Source organism: Saccopteryx leptura, chromosome 11 (genome assembly GCF_036850995.1).
Source record: "Saccopteryx leptura isolate mSacLep1 chromosome 11, mSacLep1_pri_phased_curated, whole genome shotgun sequence".
Taxonomy (NCBI): Eukaryota; Metazoa; Chordata; class Mammalia; order Chiroptera; family Emballonuridae; genus Saccopteryx; species Saccopteryx leptura.
The window spans coordinates 13,130,779-13,154,032 of NC_089513.1; the positions used below are offsets into that span (position 1 = coordinate 13,130,779).

General features: G+C 45.2%; 1 protein-coding gene across 10 annotated transcripts in view; it reads right to left on the minus strand.

Moving 5' to 3' along the window:
• ZNF532 (zinc finger protein 532) overlaps nucleotides 1–23,254 on the minus strand; it is a 103,714-nt gene that overhangs the window by 2,804 nt on the left and 77,656 nt on the right. For all 10 annotated transcript variants that reach the window (XM_066353248.1, XM_066353244.1, XM_066353250.1 and 7 more), the window contains 2 exons: nucleotides 4,416–4,528; nucleotides 1,886–2,033 (listed from right to left, as the gene is read on the minus strand). In XM_066353248.1, coding sequence (XP_066209345.1) covers nucleotides 1,886–2,033; nucleotides 4,416–4,528 — 261 coding nt within the window. The remainder of the gene's footprint in view (nucleotides 1–1,885; nucleotides 2,034–4,415; nucleotides 4,529–23,254) is intronic.

A 23,254-nucleotide genomic window follows, 5' to 3' on the forward strand; every position in this document is an offset into this window, starting at 1 on the left:
GGAACAACCAAGGAGCCAATCTACCGTGTCACACACAGGCACACAAGGCAGCATGGGAGAGGACGGGGGAGGTTTACACATGGCGTGACAGTGATCTGTGACACATGGCATGACAGTGACATGTGAACAGAGGCCTGCTACAGGAGGACAGGGGCCACATGACCACACGGAGCAAAGGGTCCAGCCACAAGAGCTGTGCACGCAAAGGCCTAAGGCGGGGCCCGTGCCTGGGGGCAGCAGAGAGGCCCAAGGGGCTGGGGCAGGGCGCCCAGGTGCTGCAGAGCTGAGGCTGGGAGACAAGACGCAGGGGCTGGGTGGACTAACAATGCCGTGTGGGAGAGGAAAGGCCAGGAATCTTGCCTTTTCTGTAACCAAGGTGGAGTCACTAGAAGACGCAGCTGGTCCAGTAACTGCCCTGCCCTGCCCACTCACCTTGGTCATGCCCCCGCCACGACAAGTCACACCTTTCCCTACCTCTCCAGCTTTCCAGAGCAGACCCATGTCAATCCCTTCACTTCCTGATCTCCAAAACTCCACGCCAAAGGGACAGACACCCCCTCCTCCCCATGCCACAGCCTAACTTCTCTGCCCAGTTCACAGGGTGCCTCTCATACACCTTGACCTGGAGGTATGACCTCACACACCTTGACCTGAAGCTATGACCTCACACACCTTGACCTGGAGGTATGACCTCACCCACCTTGACCTGGAGGTATGACCTCACACACCTTGACCTGGAGGTATGACCTCACATACCTTGACCTGGAGGTATGACCTCACACACCTTGACCTGGAGGTATGACCTCACACACCTTGACCTGGAGGTATGACCTCACCCACCTTGACCTGAAGCTGCTCCCACCTGCATTCTTTCATTCCCCCTCACACACCCCTCCGAATGTCACACGAGGAAGAGGATTACAATCTAACATGGCATTAGTCTGACTTGTATTCTGACACCTTGACTCAATGATTAACTCCTTGAAAATACATATAGGCTTTACCCAGGTCCACCCCCAGTGGGCATGGTGCCAAAGACAGCAGGGTCTCTTAAAGCAGTGGTCCCCAACCCCCGGGCCGCTGAATGCTACTGGTCCATGGGCCATTTGATACCGGTCCGCAGAGAAAGAATAAATAACTTACATTATTTGTTTTATTTATATTTAAGTCTGAATGATGTTTTATTTTTAAAAAATGACCAGATTCCCTCTGTTCCATCCGTCTAAGACTCACTCTTGACGCTTGTCTCGGTCACATGATACATTTATCTGTCCCACCCTAAAGGCCAGTCTGTGAAAATATTTTCTGACATTAAACCAGTCTGTGGCCCAAAAAAGGTTGGGGACCACTGTCTTAAAGGTCTCCACTGCTCGGTTCTAAGAGCTCCTGGCACATGCACGCCTGTGCCCAGGTTCATACATGTTCTCTGGTCTGACCCAAGCTCACTAACCACTGATATAAGAATCAAGCACGAGTCTGCCCTTTTCTCTTCCATCATCGCAAAGAGAAGCTAAAATGAGCCCCAACTTTCGTTAGGACTCTAGTCCACTTTTTCAAAGTGAAAAGGAAGCTAGCTTTTTATACATTCCTTCTGGCCAAGAGGCAGTTTCTGTGAGTCCACATCAAATTTTTAGATTTATTTATGCAAGTAGATCCCTAGAGCTATTTCTGGAAGGGCACAGAAGAAATGTGACAAAGGTTACTTAAAAGGAGCGAGAGGAAAGGTCAGAATGGGTGTCGGGAGAGACTGCCTATTATTTTTATACCTTTATGCACAGTTTGAATGTTTTAAATGCTGTAGCGACAGAACATTTTAAATAAAAAGAAAACACACACACAAAGCCAACCTGATTTCACCGTTACAGAGAACGTCTGCAGTGCCCACCTTGGTGTCCTCTTTCATCTCTGTGTCCTCCTCGTGGGCGGCTTCGGTCATTTCTTTCAGGTCAGGGTCCTTAATCCCATGCATGAGCTGGATGTGCTTCTCCAGCATCAGCCGCTTCGTGAAGGTCCGCCTGGAGTCCGGGCAGTGCCTGTGGGCAGAGGGCACGGTGACCTGCCTGCTGAGCAGTGGCTCGCGGTGAAGGTCACGGTCGTGGCCAGAAGACCTTCCCCGCCACAGAGGGGTCGAGATGACCCGTGTGAATACCAGTGGTCCAAAGTCAAAGAGCAGTTTTGCTATAAGTCAGAGTTTCCAGTTTGGCGGGGGGGGGGGGGGGGGGGGGGGGGGGGGTACCTGAAGCATGGTAAAAAGTTTTCTGACCATGTTTGTGCCCTTATAGGACCGGCCTGATTTGATTCAGAGGGAATGTTTATTTTCTAGGTTTGGCTCAAGTACCACTTACATTCCTAATTCTAGATGGCTTTCATTTTAAAATGGAGAGTGTTCAATTTCAAAAGTTTCCTCTACCACGGCTCAGAGTGTTTCCCTCAGAATTCACATCATGGAAGACACTATAATAGGAAGAAAGCCCCTCCCGGACTCCTACATGCTGAGCTAATTATGCTTGTCCCTCTGCCGGGACAAAGAGAAGACAGGGTCTCGCCCGGCCAAATTCCTCACCAAGGCGCAAAAGCAACGTGCCTGGTGAGAGTCCCAGAGATTCAAATGTAGAAAGTGATGAAGGAGACACCCAAAACTCATCAATTATTTAAAAGTTTTTCTTTTATCTTATGCAAAAAACCCCCAACAAAAACATAGATTACGAAAACAGTTTTTCTTCGGAAAATCTGAATTTACTGTTTTCTCAATGAAACAGGCCAAAAAATGTTAAAAAACAAAAGCCACGTTAACAACCATGGTGATTATGGACACTATGCTGGAAGCCAGACGTCGGCACCGCAGGAGCGCCGGGAATGGACGGCACTCGTGGTCTCACGCAGAACCAAGTCTGCTGCCTCCAAACGCTCCTACGGATTTTCTACCAGCTGCCCCCCCCTGCTGACTTCACGTAACCCTCTCCCGGTGGCACTGGGCGCCGGCAGCAACACCAAGGAACACAGCCAATTAGCCACAATCCTAGCATTTTACTGCCTGACAGTGACTCCACAGGAAAATACAGAGCGCAACCCTGAAGGACTGTGCCGTGCCAGACTTCCTTTCCGTGTCCTTTCCAGCTCTTCCCTCAATTCTGATTCTTTCAATACCATCAGCACACAGACTCTGTTACAGAATGTGCTCATCTCTCCAAAATTCACTCCCAGTGTCAATGTCACTGAAGGAACGTCTGCGTCCCTGTTGTCATAGTCAAGAAACGTTCCCTAACCGAGCCACAGCAAAGCCCTGCAGACCTGACAGCCACCTTTGTGAGCCTCCGTGCTACAGCCTGGCTATGACGACCTCTGTGTCTTTTGGTTCTGTCTCTTCCATGGAAAGTGCCTGAAACTAAAGTAACCTTGGCCCTGGCAGGTTGGCTCAGTGGTAGAGCATCAGCCCGGCATGTGGAAATCCCAGGTTCAATTCCTGGTCAGGGCACACAGAAGAAGCGATCATCTGCTTCTCTCCACACCCCCTTCTCTCTCTCTCTTCCCCTCCCTCAGCCATTGCTTAATTGGTTTGAGCAAGTTGGCCCCAGGGGTGGCTCCATGGCCTTGCCTAAGGCCCTAAAATAGCTCTGTTTGAGCATGGCCCCAGATGGGCAGAACATTGGTCCCAGATAAGGCCTGCCAGGTGGATCCCAGTTGAAGTGCATGCGGGAGTCTGTCTATCTCCCCTCTTCTCACTTGGAAAAGAAAAAAAAATAATTAAATAAAGTAAGCTTGTTTAATAAACTCACTTTAGGCATGTTATTTTAGTGTACAACAAAGCTTTTTCACCAACAATAATGTATCACCAACAATAATGTAACCAGTTCTGACCGTCATATACTAAGTAGTTCATGGCCATCTTGAGTGAGTGGTATGCCGTCCACTCAGTCCCACACCTTTGGTGCCTTAGCGAATAGCATGTATTGAGATAAGGCTGCCCTGCATTAGGTGGCGACCTACAGCCAAGGGGCAAACGGTCAGCCTAGGTCTGAGTCCATGGCCGGGCCCTGTCAGGGCCTCTCTGAACCACTGAGTCAACCAAGCACACAAGTCAACGTGCCCACGCGGGCAGCTCCCTCGACTATGCACCTGCGACCACTCCATCTCTTCTCCAAAACCCCCACGAACACGCACTCTGGGTAGTAGCCGGGACGCAGGAACCAACAGAGTGTGCAAGAAGCCACTCCTGTCAAGTTCAATAGTTTTAAGTGTTACAGTCCAATCGTGAAACGGCATGTCAAAACAACAAAAGAGAATTGAGAAATGAAACCCAGAGACTATGGAACGGAGGGTGGGAATGGGAAACTAACGGTAAAGTAGAGAAAACCTCGAGGGAACCCCAGCTGAACCCTCTGGCTGTGCTTCTGGCAGGAGGAATGGTCACTTACGAGCAGGTGTAAACTTTCCGGATGCCCTTGTGTTTGATGCGGTTGTGCCGGCACAGGCTGTGCGACGAGCTGAAGGACTTCTCACACTGGCGGCAGGGGTGTTTCTTCATTTGCTTTAGTAAGGGGGAAAGAGGGACAGTCACTTAGGAGAACAGAAACCACTTCAAAAATTAAGAACTCTTTCCTAAGAGTTTAAGCTAAATACTCATAACTGTTTAGCACTATGGGCTGGGGTAGCCATGCACAAACTGGTTTCTACAGAATGAAACAAACTGTATCATAAAAGTAATAACTACACTCCCCCCCCCCACGTCAAAAACACTTACATTTTTCATTCAACACAAACACCCAGGTGTTTTAAGAGACAACATTACATAAATTTTCTTTGCAAAAGAGATATTATTTTTAAAAGCAGATGATATATGAAAACGTAACTCTTCAGTAAATACCAAATTGATACATTATTTAATTTGTTATATCCAGAAAGAATAGTCACCTTTCAATGTGCTATTTTAAATTAAAGCTCTGGCTAATTTTCAACCTCTTAGCTTTCTCTCACTTGATGATTAAGTGATTATTCCTTAGAAGAAAAGAGTTTTCCAAAAGGCCTTTGAAAAAAAAAATTACTGACTGATTTTAGAGAGAAAGAGACAGAAACATTGATCTGTTTCTGTATGTGCCCTGACTGGGAACTGAACCTGCAACTTTTGCTATGGGGATGACACTCCAACCATCCAAGCCATTCAGCCAGGGTAGGCCTTTTGTTTTAGATAATACCATTTGGTTATCGAGAACATAAACATCTGAAGCCACTTTATGTAGATTGCCTGTTCGTATGGGGTGTGTGTGTGTGGGGGGGGGGGGTGCACATGGCTGGACAGAATGCAAAAGAAAGCTATAAAGAGTTATATAAAAATCAAAGTTAAGAGTTTCCCACATTGGCTAAGACACCATTATGTTACCTCAACGGATTCCCAGGCAAAACCTATGAAGTCAAATTAGAGACTTAACTGAAAAACAAATTCTTTGGGCCAGATAAGCACTGCTGGCTGCAATGAAACAATGTATCACAAGTCAATGAGATCAAGAAAGAGCGGACAGCCTCATGAACGGAACAACATCTGGCTCAGACCTTACCAGAAATAAGGCTGAAGAATAAGTTCTCATGGAAATATGTTTTCTCGAAAAACATTACTATTGTTGGCAATAAAAAGAGATAAGAAGCAAGCAAGCAATCATGAGCTAAGTGATAAAGAAATGTTAAATATGTTTTTAAAATTACTTTTACATCATCTGACAAACATCCTAGTCAAGCTGGTCAGCAAATCTAAGTGGCTGAGTTTTTAAACACCCACTCCCCAACTGTAAGGTAGCGCTCACACCTGTGATCAAACCTCAGCGGGCACAGGGAAGGGCGGTGGAAGTAAAGGTTAACAGAGCTTGGGGACACAGAGAAATCCTCTATAAATGTTCTCTTATTAATTATTAATAACAGTAAAGTTACACGTCCGAGTTTCATTTGAAAAGAGTGGGAAATGTAGTCTTTTAAATAAAGCACGTCAGTCTGGCAGGTGTTTGTTCAAAAGGGTCCTGAACCCAGCTAAAGGCAAAGAAGAAAGTTTCTTTTCAGTTTTAGAGATGGAAGTCGTACCCTGCATTTACTGTTTTCCTCAACATATAATCTCTGGGGGGAAAAAAGAGAGTGAGACTAAAAGAATAACCAGCTGGTGCCTCTGAGACATGCTGTTGCTTCTTCCAAAGGTATTCCTTCATGTGTGTGAAAGAAAAGCAGACAGACCATCAGCAAACCCTAGTCTCTTAGATGTACGTAGCCTGAGAAGGAACACGAGGTTACATTTGGAAGAAAGTTGTAACTGAAGAACAGCCAGTCCTGAACACTTTTATGTTTTGATAAAGTTACTTAAATATCTACTAATATCTAATTCCCTTTGAACTTTGTACATGTAAGATAGACAATATCAAGATCGCCTGGAAGAATCAAAATACAAGACATATTTCTAAAAGCAAAGTTGTAAAAGAACCTCAAAGGATGTAGAAAATGGAAATATATCTTTTTAACTATTCAAGGGGTCAGAGACCTCAGAGAAACGCAAATTGCATTTTCTTTTCAGGTGACAGACTTAATATTCCATTTCTTGTTATGATGTAGTTACATTAACAGCAAAACAAAATTTTCAGAGAAATTCCAATAAAGAAATCCTCAAGTAGAGAATAAATTAAATGGTGAGCAGCTTAGCTGAATAAGTAATTACTGTTTTCAAAAAGAGTTGACAATGGGTGAGATATTATTCTTTTTCAACATCTTTATTTTTAAAATGTAGAAATGAACTGTGAGCACTCCAAAGCAATAAAGCAGGGTTTCAAAATCACTGGTGACAAGAAAATTACAGGTTTAAACACCAGTTTCCAGATCAAACCTGCTGTGTTCACAATGCCTCACAAAACAAATGACTTTCTTCCTCGCTAAATTTTAAAAACTACCTTATTTAAATGTTCTTCAATCTAATTTATTTTCAGAACTGTATCTTCAATATTATAAGTTATATACAGAAAGCAATTTTCATCAATCAAACAAAAATGAAAAGAAAAAGTATTAAGAAAATGTAAAGTTCGTCATCGTTCTGTTTTCAAAACTTTGTGGAAGAAAAAGGGGCCACACGCTGAACTTGACAAGCTCAGGGGGGCCAGCATGGCGGCCTTAAACACGCAGAGACCTGAAGTAACCACACAGGATGGTCTGAGATTAGAATTCTCTAACTAAAAGCCGTTCATGGTGGGCAGTCACGTCCTAGGGTGGTATTTTTCCCTAACAAAGGTCAGTCTTCACCTGCACTGAGCCTGTCTATGGTCTTTTTTTATATCTAAAGGATCATACCTAATAGCATATCTCTGGAATATCACAGCACAACTGGGGCACCAGAACAGAGACCTCACGTCCCCTCATTGTGATAGTTATCCCGTTCGTGGCTAACTTAACCATCCTATACCGGGTCTGTAAAAGAAGTCTGTGTCTACTGGTTTCCTTCCGATCCCATCCCAGGGCTTTCCCGCTTGGTCTCCCGCCTCCGACCAGGGGATTTCTTGGTTTCCACAACGCCTTCGCCCTCCCCTCTGACTCCAATGTTTACAATCCCGGAGAAACTGCCACTGTCCAGAACATCTCCTCAATCCCTTGAGATTCTGCGTCCCGACAATTGTCGTCCGTTTGGCTCAAATAAAACTCATAAAACATTTTTCAGGTTTGGATGCATCTTACGGTCACAACTTCTAAGGTCCTTTATTTACTTCCTTTGGGCCCCAATGTAGTGTGAGCTGATATTGAGGGAGCCGTGGCCTTGAGTGGGCTTTTTATAAGCCTACTAAAATCAGAAAATAAACCTGGTTCTTAACCTAACTACTAGTTGTTTTGTTTTTAAATAGAAATCTTTGATAAAAAAATAAATTAATATAACAAGCTGGCAGGGTCTGAAAACTTCTGTAAAACCTTACAGCAGTGGTCCCAACCTTCTTTGGGCCACGGACTGGTTTAATGTCAGAAAATATTTTCACGGATCAGCCTTTAGGGTGGGACAGATAAATGTATCACGTGACCGAGATAAGCGTCAAGAGTGAATCAGATGGATGGAACAGAGGGAATCTGGTCATTTTTTAAAAATAAAACATCATTCAGGCTTAAATATAAATAAAACGGAAATAATGTAAGTTATTTATTCTTTCTCTGAGGACCGATACCGGTCCTCGGCCCAGGGGATGGGGACCACTGCCTTACAGTAATGTATCAAGTAAACACCTGGGTACACTTCCTAAACTTCCTCCCTAAACAACCAGGTGGAGCAATGAGTTGATGCTCCCCTACCCCTTCTCAAATAAATGGGAAAGAAAAATTCCTCCCTAATTTCCAATTTTTGTCTCTTCACATACTTTAGGAAAGAAAGCGGTAGTTCCTCTTAGCAAATTCCTTGCTCGGAATGAGCTCGCCTTGGGCTCAAGGTCTAGCGCTGGGGTTTAAAAAGCCTCTGAATTCCACTGTGTTCAGATGGCAGTTGGTGACCAGCGTGTCTTGGACTGCCACCGGTTCTTCACAACCAGCCATTCCTGTGCTGATAACTAGTCCCTTCTCATCTCTAGGCTCGGAGGCCTCCTGTACAGAGTCAAAGAATTAGGGGGAGAAAAGTCCCCTCTTCACAAATGCAAAAGACCAGACATCCACTTCACCTTTGCCTGAGATTCCTGCCTCCCGGGGCCTCTGACGCGCACCGACATGCAAGTAAGTGGCCTTCCCTATCGACCATCAAGCATCCAGAAATCACCGCATTTTAACATTACAGAGAACAGAATTATTCCCAAACCACACTGACACATGCACTCTTCAGCTCAATCCTTTTTTTCTTCTGAAAGAGAAAAAAACCCAACTGTATAATGTAAATCCCTCGGAGTTTAACTTCTAAACTCCAGATCCTTCCACTTGGAAATTTATTCTACAGACAGACCCACACACGGTACAATCAGTTCTGCTATCATAACACAAACACACATGTAACGCTGTAAATCACCGCACCAGGCAAAGTCAGTAGATACAAGCTACAGGGCTTCCATGAAAAATTAAGCTATGGGCATAAGACTCAAGCTGTCAATGGTATACTGAATAAAACGGTACCATAGTTTTAATAACATGGCAAGTGGCTAAGAAACACACAGGTACTGCAAAATCAAAACGGCACTTACCCTTGGAAGGGACCTGCAGTGTGTTTGTGGCTGCTGAGTTTTGTGACGTGTTGGAAGAAGGGTTATCTGAAATCAGAGGGACGGAGGGCAGTTGTAACACCAGGTGGGACTCAACGCAGGGGAGCTGGGGTCGCAGGTGGAGTGAGAGGTGCATGTGTTTTGTTTAGTCCTACGCGGCTCCAGTCCAGGGTTCCGTGCCCACCTAGAGTTTCTCAGAGATGGAATCCCATAGGAGCAAATTCAGACTTCGGGTTCTGCTACCAGGGCTCCCTGATGTACCAACTGCACTGAGACAAGTGTGTGTTTCCAACACTAGAGTTATAGCAACACTGACTGTCTATAAAAGGTTATTATTCACTGCAGCACTGTGTATAATGGGGGGGCTGGGTCCATCAGATCCAAAATCTAGGAAAACTGGTCAAATACAGCATATGCCTTCATACAACAATAGCATTCTTGCCAAGTGGCTATAGAAAAGAATGAACGACTTCAATGCACTGGTATGAAAAGAACTCTGACATATACCAAATAGAGAAAGAACTGGAAATTTATGTTAGAATGTGTCCTGTGTGAGAAGTAGTAAAAAATGAGAACATGTACATATAAGATGATACTTATACAGGAAACTTCAAAATGCACAAGAAACCTGGTGACTGTGAGTAACAACAGCAGGAATGGGACTTCACTGTATTCCCTCATAGTGTTTGGATTAGTGAAACGTGAATATAGCACATATCAAAAAAAAAAACAAAAAACAAAACAAAACAAAAAAAACCTTACTGCATCAAAAAAATTTCAAGTTAGGTTTACTCAAGTATAATTTACAAAATGTGAAATTCAGTCTTTCTAACGTGTAGTTCAACGAGTTTTGACAAACATATAGTTGAGTAACTGCCACTACAATCTAGAATAATTATATCACCCCTCAAAATTCCCACGTGCCCCTTTGTAGTCAACCCCTCTTTCTACACCCAGCTCTTGATGACCACTGACCTCTTTCTATCCTCCACGTTCACTTTTCCACTGAAGCAAACGGAACGAGGTGCTACAGCAGGTAGGGTGAGTCGGCCTTCCTTCACTGGGCACACCACGACTCACCGCGCTGCTGAGCCCATGGGTTGCCCGTTTGTTTTCAGTGGGGTAGCAGTCCTTTGTACGGATATATTGCAGTCTGTTTCTCCATTTACAAGGCGAAAGACATCTAGGTTGTTTCCATTTGGGGGAAATTACCAATTAAAACCACTATCAACATTCACGTGCAGGTTCTAGTGTGAACACATGATTTTATTTCTTTTAGGTAAATACCTAGAAATGGGATTACTGAGTCATATGGTAAAATAAATAAGAGGCTCTCACGCTGTTTCCCAGGTGGGCTGTGCTTTGCCGTCCCATCAGCAGTGGATCAGGACTCCGGCCGCTCTTTGCAACCTTCCCAACAGTTGGGGCTGCCATTTTCTTGTATTGCAGCCATTGCAGGGGGGTAGGGGGGATAGTGTTTCACTGTACTTTTAATTTGTATCTCTCTAATGACTAATACTAACAAGGTAAAAAACATTTCCATTAACAGATGAAACACCTACTAGTATACCTCTTCCTCCAGAGGAAAAGCTCTGAACTCTACAAGTCTGGGTTTATCTTTTTGTTTCAAGGTAAATGTCATCCCCCGTAGCCTCCTTGAAAACAGAAGCTATGAACCATCATCTCTGCATCCAAGACTTCCAGCACACAGAGAATGCCCCGTCACTGCTCACCGTGGGAATGTATGAATACAGAAAATAACTGAATACGCAATTATCTACTGGAATAACATGAGCAGCTTCTACAGAGTAATCTGAGAGTAACAAATTTAGGATCGAGGGCTGGACAGAGCAAGCACTGGAAAGACCCTATAAAAACCACACCCACACACAAAGATATTGAGGACAAAGGCAAGAGAAGAGTCAATGAGCAGGGAGCGATCAGAGGAGGAAGGCCCAGTCTTCCTGTGTGGCCGGAGGTACTACGCCATCCACAGACAGGTGCAGTGCTTGTTATGGTCACCGGTGGGCGGGTGAGGAAGGGACCTGGAAGTTGAGGGCATTCCTGCCTGGCAGCCTCCGCCTTCCAAGTGAAGAATATGTGGGAGCCCAGACACTGCAGCCTTCATTGCCTTTCTCTTATTTTTTCCAGTTATAGAAACAACAAGTGCATATTGCAAAATAAGAGAATCAAGATTGCTTCTAATCTCACCAACTGAAGTCAGTTTTTAGCTATATATTGCCCTCTCACTTCTTTTTGAATACACGTTCATGTATTTACAATGAGTCACGAATATACATTCATGTATTTACAATGAGTTTAGATTATACATACTGATTCATATCCTGATTTTTTTTTCACTTGTAAAACATATGCAGCGACATGTGTTTTGATGTTTCTTTCTTCTCATTGCATTGATAGTATTCTATTGTACAAATGAACCATCATTTAAATATTTTCTATTACTGAGTTATGCTGTTTCAGCTTTTTAGTCATTACAGATAAAATTTTGGTAGTCAACCAATTGTTTCCTTTGCATAAATTTCTGAAAGCAGTCTTTCCGGTTTAGAATGTAAACTGTAAAAATGCCAAGGCTCTTCAAAACTTCTTACAAAACTGTCCCGAAAAAGGACACCACTAACATAAGTCAGGGTTTATTCACCAAGTCTTCAGCACCAGATCACCATTCATCAACTTTGCCAAAATGACAGGTGAAATATTATTATATTATGCTTTGTTTTTCCTCAATGCCTAGTGGTACCAGACAGGCACACATTTGTGAGCCACTTGGACTTCCCTAGTGAAGTGCCCAGAGCCCTTCTGCAGTTTTCTACGGAGTGGAGGCGGGAGCATGGCAGGTGAGATCAGAGAGCAAACTGTCGACGGACTTTTGCACCATGGCGAGGGTTTTGCATGATCCACGGGTGTGAAGGGAGGACACTAAAGGGTTTGAGCAGAGGAGCACTACAACCAACATATTTTCCATGGGTCAGTGGCTGCCAAGCGTGAAAGTAGGGAACCACGCAGGGGCTGTCTGCAGCAATCCGGGGCAGACACTGCGTGCCCTGGGCTTGGACAGTAAAGGTATCTCAGAATGTAGAGAGCTGGCAGCATTTGTGGATGGGCTGGACTGGGTGACAAAGGAGAAAAAGACAAGTATCACTCCAAACTCTCTGGTCTGGGCCCCTGGTGGAAGAGAGTCACCAGTTACTAACCGGCAAAGCAGGGGAGAGGCAGGTTTAAGGAAGGAGAGGAACCAAAGGTTAACTTTAAGAGACCCACTGGAGAGCTAAGGAGAGATGCTACCTAGGTGGTTAAAGTCTAGAATGGAACTCGGGAGCAATCCAGGCTAGAGATAGAAATCTACGAGTCATTAGGAGATAGACACATAGCTGACTTTAAAAACCATGGGTCCGGATGAGAACTTTCTGTGAGTAAATGGACACATCAACATTTCCAAGGCTAGAAAGAGGAGGACGACCAAGAAGTACTGTCAACGAGGTAGAGGAAGAACCAAGAGAAAACAGTGTCTGAGAAGCCCAGCAAAGAAAGCATCTCAGGGCGGAACCAGAAGACAGCTGCTTCGGACAGGTCAAATAAGACGGTGCGGAGAAAGCCAAGACCCCTGGGCTGGGTGACACAGAAGTCAACGGGAAACTCAACAGGAGTGGTTAGGAAGGTTACCTGGTTTGGCTACAGTAAGAGGTAACGTGGAACTCTTTATGATTTTGAGAATGTCTGGGAAAGCTGAAGATGCAGGAGAGAGAGGACAAGCGTGGCTGTGATCGCCTCAACTAGTCAGCAAGGGGGCTGAATGGAGCGCTCAGGTGAGGGGCTGTCCTTGTGGAGGGACACGGAGTCCCCCTCTGTAGCAGGTGACGACAGCACACGTGTGTTCAGCTGCAGATGGATTTTCATTGTGCCATGTCTCATGTAGGGCAGGATCGAACCTTCTAGACTTCCGCGGTTGTCCACCATTGAGTCCTCAGCCCATCATTTTGACTACAGCTCCTAGGACTTAAAACATGTTTCATTTAAAGCCCCTCCCCCAATTCACATCTTCTCAAAACAAAGACACCTTCTTCTCCTGCCCTTCTGAGACAGCCTTCCCTCCCCTGGAGGTGTATTCTTGTTCAAACCCTTGCTACCTGCCGCCAGCTCAGCTCTCAGATCCTGGGTGGGCCTTCCCAACCTTTCCAGCCACCATGCCCTCCTCCTCTCAGTCCTATCCCACACAACTGCCCCAGCAAGCCACTGGAGATGCACAACACGACATGTCACTTCTCGGTGGTAGCTCAGCGAGTAAGGCCTTTGGACTTGCTCACCTCACCAATGACACCCTTCTGAGCGCGTCCCCCTCCAGAACTGCTTGCTGGCCGTCACGCAGCCTGTCGTGTGGGTCTGTACCACGTCCACACTCTTCCTGCAGCTCGCACCCCGGGCGAGTTCCCCTCGCGCATCCTCCGTGTACTGCCTCCTCGGGTGGCCTTTCTCCTGCGAGGCTTCCCTGCCATCTCCCACGCTAACAGCGATGTTCAAATCTCCGCTTCCTTGTCCTCAGATGTACATCTAATTCTTCTCTCCCATGGATCACACACAATTTTTATTTTTAATTTTATTCTATCCTCCAACCTCTTTAAAGGCTGAGCTATCATTTATTGCTTACTCTGTTCACAGGGCCTCAACGGGACCCAAGTGGACATCTGAATGAGAAGCACCTTTCACGTAATGTTGAATCCTACACCACCGTGAGTCCTCTGCAACTCTGGCTCTACACCCTACTCCTAGTAGTGTTAGCTTCTAAAATAGTCTTTTCTCCCTGCACACTTGTAAGAATGTGCAAGGCAAGAATTATAATTTATACTTTATCTGTCCTTCTCCACAGCAAATTGGTAAATGTTTACAGAATAAAAGAAAGGTACACCCAAAAGAACAAACATGGTTAAAAGTTATACATTCCCAAAGTATGAGTGAATGGGCTGCTCTAGATAGTTTCACAACTGAATGTTATTCCTATAATATTCAAGTACCCAGACACATGAAAGTATAGACTGATAAGCATGAACATATTAATTAAAAAAAAATCTATAGTCTAAATATGTCTCCTAGCTTTTCTACAAGGATAAAAATGTGTTAAGATTACCTATAAATTATGACTCAACAAAGTTTTTAAAAAAGAAATTCACTGAAGAAACAGGTAGTACCATTAGCATAGCATAGTTATTCAATAGATACAACGTATTCAATATAATTTTTCACTCTGAGAATTCTGGAAACTTTCACCGGAATAAATAATAAAATATAATAATGTTTCACAGGTATTTCAGTTTCTTCATCTATTCAATATATTAGACCTGGATATAGTCAGTATATGTCCTCAAAACTGGAAAGTTTTTGCTCCCTTTATATAAATATGACCTATAGTTACAGATGGTAAATCTTAAGAAACAAAGCTGCTTACCAAAACCACCCATGCTCTCCTAGAAAGTGGTCTATCGGCAAGTAGCCTTCCCTGAAGTTTGGCATTCTGTGAGTCATAAATTCCAAAGTCCTTGCCGAGAGAATTTAATACCTAGGACGCTGGTGAGATTTTTCCAGGTCCTGTCTCACTGTGTCCAAGAATATATATATATAAATAAATGGGTATTTAGATGGGCACAGAATAGGAAACTCAACTTAAATACATGTGAAAGCACCAAGAAAGATAATCTTTGAGTGCTAAATGATCCAAGCATCTACAAATTGGACCTGAGTGTTTGGGGGAAATATTTAAACACAGAGAATAAATTCAGACCCAGGGTTGGCAGACTTCTTCTGTAAAGGGCCAGGGTGTAAATATTTTAGGCTTTGCAGACCATAAAGTCTCTGTTGCAATGACTCCGACTCCACCTTGTAGTTCAAAAGCAGCCACAATGATACATAAATTAATGGGCATGGCCATGTTTCAACCAATTATATATTTACAGAGAGAGGTGGCCAGGCTGCCAACCATTGTTTGCTAACCCTAATTTAGACCATTCTCTCACATTCTATAGGAAACAGAGCCAAGTCTCCACCCTTCAGAAACAAATCTGTTTAACAAAGTAGGTAATCAATGTAGGTAAAAACCAAGTCACAATGCTAAAGCAAGGAGATTGGTTTCTTCTTCATATGGCATGCTCCTGTGGCTGTACTGAGCTATTCAGGTGACAGTGTGCATGGTGAGTATGTGCTTGCCGCCATGCTTGTTTTCCCACAAACAAAGCCAGTCTCCTAATGCACAGGTTATAAGGCTGGAAGGCTGGTTTGCTGATGACACTGTACACCTGAAAAAGGACAGAGAACTATAATCGATGCACAGTAATGAAAGGCCGCACCCGGGGCAGACGGGACAGAAAGGTGTCCCTCCACCGCTGCTGTGCTCAGAGCCCGCCTGGCACTCCAGCCAGGGGAGAAGGAAAAGTGCTGGAAGGAAGCCTCACTTCCCAGTGATGCTGCCAGAATTATAGCACTGACCCTCAGCAAGGCCTGCTAGGGTACTGTGAGGTCACCACGGGCACGTGTCAGCCTGGGACCTCGGCCACCACTGACCAGTGATGACATGCAGCAGAAATTTGGGGGTTCTGCTTACAGGCCCCAAGCAGACCACATGGCTCCTCCGTCCTGCTGTCCACTCCATTCCAGGCCCTCCCGCAGCAAACCCTGACGAATCCTTATGTTCTCTCCTTCATGTGCACAAGGGAGAAAACAGAACTGACAGGTCCTGCGGAGCGTGCGATGCCGTCTCCCAGCGACTCCAAGAACCCAGGAATCAAAGATGACATGAGCATGAGAGAAAATAAATCTCTGTTGCCCAGTTCTTCTAGGTCTGGTTCAGTTTCACTCCCCTTCTATTTGTAAGAGTTTGCCCGGTCTTCTGAGACCCCTTGGTTCCGAAAATGTGTGCCTACAGGTAGTGACACATTATTTCTCTATTATTTCTGTTCTCAGAGAATCCAGTCCTCAAAGAGGGACTGCAAGGAATATAGAGAATGCTTTTCTTCTAATGTGATTTTAAGTTAAATACAAATACAAAGTTTAGTTTTATTTAATTTTAAATTAAATACAATCCTTTTGCCCTTTTCAATTAAAAAGCAATCTAGAAGAAAAGAAGTGATTGAGAAGGACATTTTCTTACAATCACTGTTTTATAAAAGGACAGATATTGCTACAGAATAAAAAAATTAAAATAAAATATACTGTCTGAAGATCTATGTAGACTCTTTGCAGTGTTATTTCCACAAAGCAAGACAAAAAGAACTAATCGTTCCTTTTAAAGGTAATCACAGTTCTTATCAGATGACCTGTAAGAAATTTGTTAATAACCTGAAAAAGTAAGCAAGCACAAGTATAAAAAAAGCTAAGATTAAAACTGACCGATGATGGTATTTTCTCACTAGTCCGAGTCCTGTGTGATATACTGATATCCAGCTGTCTAAATAAACCGTATTCATGAGGGACAGCTGGTGGGTATCATCAACCATCCATCTGAAGGTGTTAGGACACGTGATGCCGTGAGTTACCGGTGTGCGCCTGGTGTGAGAACCAACCGTCCGACGGCTGCTGGAAGGCTCTCCTGTTTCTCCTCTCGGCATGGAATCCAGTTCTGCAATTACTTGGCTTTGAGTGGATGCGAAGAAAAGGTTGCCTCTCTTCCCTGACCACCTTCCGATGCTCTATGGGCAGCGCCGGGTGCGGTACAGAGTGGGCATTTATGTGGACCTGCTGCTTTACGGACAGACTCCATCTTCTGCCTTGCTCTACCCTTACTGCAAGCTTTGGCTCTGCTCCTGCCAAACGGGTTTGTGCCCACTCCTAACTTGGGGTGACTGCTGAAAAACCCACCCCTGGACCCTGAGGCGGAATGGAGGCCTCTGGGTTTATGGGCAACCTTTGGCACCTCGGGGTTCAATTGTGAAAAAGGCTGTCCTTCTGGGTCTGAGGTTTTCCCACCTACAAACTGAGTGAAAATTCATGACCTTTCTGTTACCTTCCAGTATTGTCGATGTAACGATTCCGTATTAAGTCAACCGTGGCCAGAAAGGCCTTGTATTTCCTTTGATGTCCCCACTTGTGGCATGTAAAATTATTGTCTGGTTTTGGGGCTTTGAGGTAGTATCAACTTACAGACACAATCACGTGCTAAATTCTTAGAGCCTAAAAGCCTGGTCTGCCAGTTGGATTTAGCAACATATTTTCCTAAAGAAATCACAAAATTAATGTTGCATGCTTGGGCAAGTACATAAAACTGTCTGCCCACGTAATAAAAGAACCACAAAATTGGACTAACAGTCTAAGACATGATGAGATTTCAGCACCCATTCAACGAAGAAACCTAACCCCATAGCAAACCTGGGTTCTTCGAAGCTACTTTCCTCCATCCTTCCTCTACGGGATCTACACTCTACCTGCCAGAGATGCCAGGGAGCCACGGCAAGCGGGGAGCCTGGCACACAGCAAGAGACTGGGTGTGACAGGTAACAAGGGGAGGAGGGGCTTTGAGGGTATTGCTCTGGGTCCGGGGCAGGGAGCAGGGCGAGAGGTCAAGCCTTGGCCATCAGGAAAGCTTCTGGTTCTGAGCCACATAAAGAGACAGCAAAATCCAACCTCCAATGAGCTAGGAGGAGGAGCAAGAGGAGAAGGAGGAGGAGGAGGAGAACGAGAACCATGGAGGATGACCTGCACCCACAGCAGCCATGGGGCCGTGGAAGCAGAGAGAGGCAAAGCTGCCCGTCTGTGACAGTGAAGGAAGTCAGTCCCTGGCTGCCGGTGATATGTTTCAGAAGAATGTTCTTAAGCCTGCACATCCCGGTACATTCACTCAAAGCAGACGGAGACGGGGGCCAAGTCTCCTATTTCTCCTGTCTGGCGACCGCACCAGCCCAACTTCAGGGGAGCCGCTACCTCCTGAGGCGGAGGTCCACAGCAGAGATAAATGGGAAGGGCCCAGGGAGGGTCTGTCGTCACTCTCCAAAATAACAGCCGCCGCGGAGGGCGGAGGGCGGAGGGCGGAGGGCGACGGTCTGCCCGCACCAGCCTGCCCGTCTGTGGACATCTAGCCTGTTACTGCTTACTCACCGTGGAGAGGACTTGCTTGTGCCACAGGAGCTGTACTTCAAGTGCAAAGAGACCAACTTGGCATCTGCAGCTCCCGCACATTAAGTGCTTTTCTAATACCTGTTGAATGAATCTGTGCTGATCCAGTCCCTTTGGGCCGGTCCTTCTGGCCAAAGGCTCCCATCTGCCAGGCAGCAAAGTAAAAGTGAAGGTGCGATCTTTGGTTAAGCAGTGAGCGGAACTGGCCACACTGCATGTCCGAAAGAGTCCGAAAACACCTCGCTAAGCAGCACTTCGGCTAATTTACTCCGCAGTGTTGACCAAGAACCTCTGAGAACTCTTCAAGCGGGCAGGGGTGTCCTCACGTGTTCCTCCAGATTTCTGAAACTCTCCCTGGAGGAAGAGCCTGCGTCCCCAGAAGCCCACTCTGGTTGCAACCCAGCTGCCCCAAACACACCCCAGGCCGTGGCTGAAGACGTATGAGCCACTCCAGAATGTCCGTGACGCCACAGGAAGATCTACACGATAAATGAATGACAGCAACTCGCTCCAGTGAGGCCGTGGGTCCCAAGTGAAGAACACAAGACTGTTTACACTCAACATTCTTCCAAAACAGCGAACACACATTCGTTCACTTAGTGATGACATGCACAGCTTTAACCAAGACTGACCATAAACAGCCTTCATCAATTAAAGTGATGACGGACGGAACGTCAAGTGTTTGCTAACTGTTCCAAATCCACGTGGAAAGGTTCGAGGAGGCTGAAATTAAGCAATTTCTGAGATACCAAGCTTTTCTGGTCTGCAAAGAGTAGACTGTTCAGCAGTGTCGGAGGGGTCTGGATTGGGTCCCACATCTGCCATGTGGGGTGTAGAGCCCGGGGTAATAAATTACTGAGCCTTTTCTAAGCTCCCTTTCCTTGCCTGTAAAATGGGATCAGTAACAGTGTTTCCCTCATGGGCCTGTTTTAAGGATAAATGAGATAACAGTGCACCCTGTCGTCATCGTCCTCATCACGCTCTGCCTTCCCATTTAGCTCAAGTTACCCAAACCATCCATCAAGTGGACCTTTACAGGTCACTGGTTCAGAACATTCACGTGCTGCCGTAACTCAGTGAAATTGGGTCTGTCTAGTAACTTCTAGCCTGGTGAAGTAACCAACTGTGTTGTCCTGAGACATTTAGCCAAATACACTTTTCAAATCCCTTACACATGTACATATTCCTATCTCGTCTTAAACCCAGAAGAACTGGAGGCTGCTTATCCCCTCCCATGCCGTTCCCTAGATCTAGGTATCTACAACACAGGACACTAAGTAGTCACTAAACATGTAGGACTTCTGTTTCAAAGAAGAGGGAGTTATGTCTACGGGGGTTTGATGTCACCCATTCTTGATCCACTGAGTCAAGAAATATTTATTGGCTTACTGTGAGCTAGGGAGAGAAGCTCCCAGAAACGCTATGGAACTGAATGGAGGAAGAGAGTCTAATAGGAGAGGCCCTTTCATATGGGAGTGGCAAGTACATACAGGGGAGTACAGGCTGCCGTGGAAAAGGCAGGAAGAGGTACCGACTCAGTCTGAGGGGACCAAGAAGGCACTCTAGACGAGCGATGTCTAAGCTGAGACTGAAGAATAAGAGAAGTTAGCCATCTGAAAGGTATGGTCCTTCGAGATAATGAAGATCACCAGAAATGCCCCAGCAGCAAATACGCAGTGTCTGAAGCACCTACGGCATTTGAGTTGATCTAGTGACACCATGAGATATGGCTAAAGAATGGGATAGATCAAAGGACACCCAAGCCACTGGATGACTCTGAGGGCAAGAGGGACATTACACTTTGCTCAATCAGAGCTACACTTTAAAAAACTCTTTCCGGATACAGTGAGTATAATAATCTGGGCAGAACAAAGATAAATGGGTGAACTAAAGGGTACTAAGTGAACAGATGGGGAGAGGGCTGGATAGAAGGAAGGAAACCCCAAGATAGATGGAGGAAGCTCGGGTGGGGAGGAGCTATCCAATAAGCCGAAACACTTGCTAAGTGGTTGGATTCCAGGAACTAGAACGCAGGTATGGAACCTTAGCTGGAGACAGAGACGTGGAAGTTACCTGCACATTTATACAAAACGTGAAGTTATAAGAGTAATTGAAATTCTCCAGAGAGAGACAGTTAAATGTTTCCAGGACGATAACCGTGAGAAATCCCAAGAGAGTGCAGTATTCAACATTTCGGGTAGAAAATGCTTTTAAGAAGAATTGCTAATAGTGTGAAATGCTGTAACAGAGCCAACTGAGGTCAAGTTGATAAAAATGTCCACCGGACTCAGCAATGAGGTCATAGATGAAGCGGGTTTGTTGACAAAGGTGAAGCCGAAACCCAAAGGTAGTCAGTTGGGTAAAGCGAGAGAAGCAAAGTGCATGCTTGGCTGTCTTGAAAGGAAGAGAAGGCCCTGGCCGGTTGGCTCAGTGGTAGAGCGTCGGCCTGGCGTACGGGAGTCCCGGGTTCGATTCCCGGCCAGGGCACACAGGAGAAGCGCCCAGCTGCTTCTCCACCCCTCCCCCTCTCCTTCCTCTCTGTCTCTCTCTTCCCCTACTGCAGCCGAGGCTCCATTGGAGCAAAGTTTGCCCGGGCACTGAGGATGGCTCTGTGGCCTCTGCCTCAGGCGCTAGAATAGCTCTGGTTGTGGCAGAGCAACGCCCCAGATGGGCATGCTGGGTGGATCCCAGTCAGGCGCATGCGGGAGTCTGTCTGACTGCCTCCCTGTTTCCAACTTAAGAAAAATACAAAAAAAAGAAAGGAAGAGAAAAGGCAGTGTAGCAGATTTGAAGTCTGGCGTTTAAATGCAGAAGAGGCAACATAGTGTTCTGATGGGAGAGGAGATGAAAACAACGAGAAGAGATACGAGGATGTCTGCAGGCAGGATGCGTGCAAGTGGAGGGCTCCCACCTGGCCTAGCATGGCGGGTTCTCATGTGTTGGTTTCTGACTCACGTGCAACCAACCTCCTTTCCTTTTCAGTTCATCGGTTTATGAAGACATTTCCTCCCCTCCCCCACACCTCCCTTTAGTTCTTTCAGGAGGCTGCATGAACTGAATTGAAATTGTAATCTAATCTGATGTATCTCATTCCAAAAGACAGAGTCCAACTTCTTCAAAGCTAATCCTAAAATCCTACTAAACCAAACATTCCCTCTGTGATGAATGGCTGCATCTAACATAAGTATACACACCGTGCACAGCAGGCTGGCACGCAGTCCGAATCAGGGCGGGCTCCACACTGCCGTCCAAAGCAAATAGTTTCAGCAAGTGTTAAATTTCATCTTATAGTCTAGATCCAATCATTGTCAGATGTGCAAAATAAAGACAGTTTAAGGGGGGAGGAAAGAAAGAAAGAATCCCGAAATGTCCTAAGATGGTTACATTAAGTCTCAAATGTACCAGAAACAAAAAGATTGGACTGCTAGAGAACTAAAGTCCGCTCTTGTTTTAACATCTGTGTGGCCCTGGCCGGTTGGCTCAGTGGTAGAGAGTCGGCCTGGCGTGCAGGAGTCCTGGGTTCGATTCCCGGCCAGGGAACACAGGAGAAGAGCCCATCTGCTTCTCCACCCCTCCCCCTCTCCTTCCTCTCTGTCTCTCTCTTCCCCTCCCGCAGCCAAGGCTCCATTGGAGCAAAGTTGGCCCGGGCGCTGAGGATGGCTCTGTGGCCTCCGCCTCAGGCGCTAGAGTGGCTCTGGTTGCAACAGAGCAACACCCCAGATAGGTACAGCATCACCCCCTCGTGGGTGTGCCAGGTGGATCCCGGTCGGGCGCATGCAGGAGTCTGTCTGACTGCCTCCCCGTTTCCAACTTCAGGAAAATACAAAAAAAAAAAAAAAAAAAAAAAGAACATTTGTGAATTTGTGAAACCCGGTCTCGGTGCCAAGAAAAGATTTCTACAATCATTGACACATCAGGCTCTGAAAGAACAACTAGTATTTACACAGAAGGCTTATCAAGCATGAACATTCAAGAGCTTCCCAACACCTACAATGCATATTGTAAGACGCCATGACCAGTCAGGGAGCCCGACGCTGACATGATGATGTAAGCAGTAGGCTACTACAGCCACTTATATTCCACAAGTAACTAATTTTTACATGAAAAGATACTGAATTAAGTACAGTTAGACCAAATATAATAAAAATATCAGCACTTTGTGATCACTATAATTGATGTTCAAAGGCAAGTTTATAAGATTTGGACAGTGGTAGCAAGGTAAAACATGTAGCTTCATGAGTAGTTCAAATAAATGATTTCAACAAATTAGATTACAAAGCAACGCTGAAGGTACTTACTGTCACAAGGATCTAGTATAGACTAATTACAAACCGATTCCTATGCGCTCCTTACACAGGTTCCCCAAGGGTCAACTCTTTGGTTTTATAAGCTTAGTTTATAGCAATAAAATGGTTTCTTTACAGGGTGCTGTCTCTGAAGCCACTAATCAATGTTAGAATCACTACAAGTGGAACAAGCTGCTATTATAATTGTGCCTTGAGATGCAATACAGAAAGAATACAGTACCTATGACATATTCCTATCTAAAAAAGCAAACAAACAAAAAAACAACCTGAATTTCTAGACAGTATGGGATAAAGAGAAGTAAGTTAAATGTCAAGAGGAAGCGATTACCCAAATCCAGAAACTCAGGGGACATATACCAAATTTTTCCAACAACTCAATCTCACAGTAAAAGGCTATAGCCTAAGAGAGATTTAAGTTATACAACAACCAAGTGTAATGTAGGCTCTTTCTGGACCCTGGACAGAACAAGCCAACTTAGAGAAGATCACAGTAACGTTAAAAAAAAAAAATCTTGCTAGTTTATTAAGTCTAAAACTGAGTACTTAAAATTTTTTTCTTATTAATTGGTGATGTATACTTATTATTATTATTATTTTAGCAAAAGAGACAGAAACAGAGAGAGGGGCAGACAGGGACAGACAGACAGGAAGGGA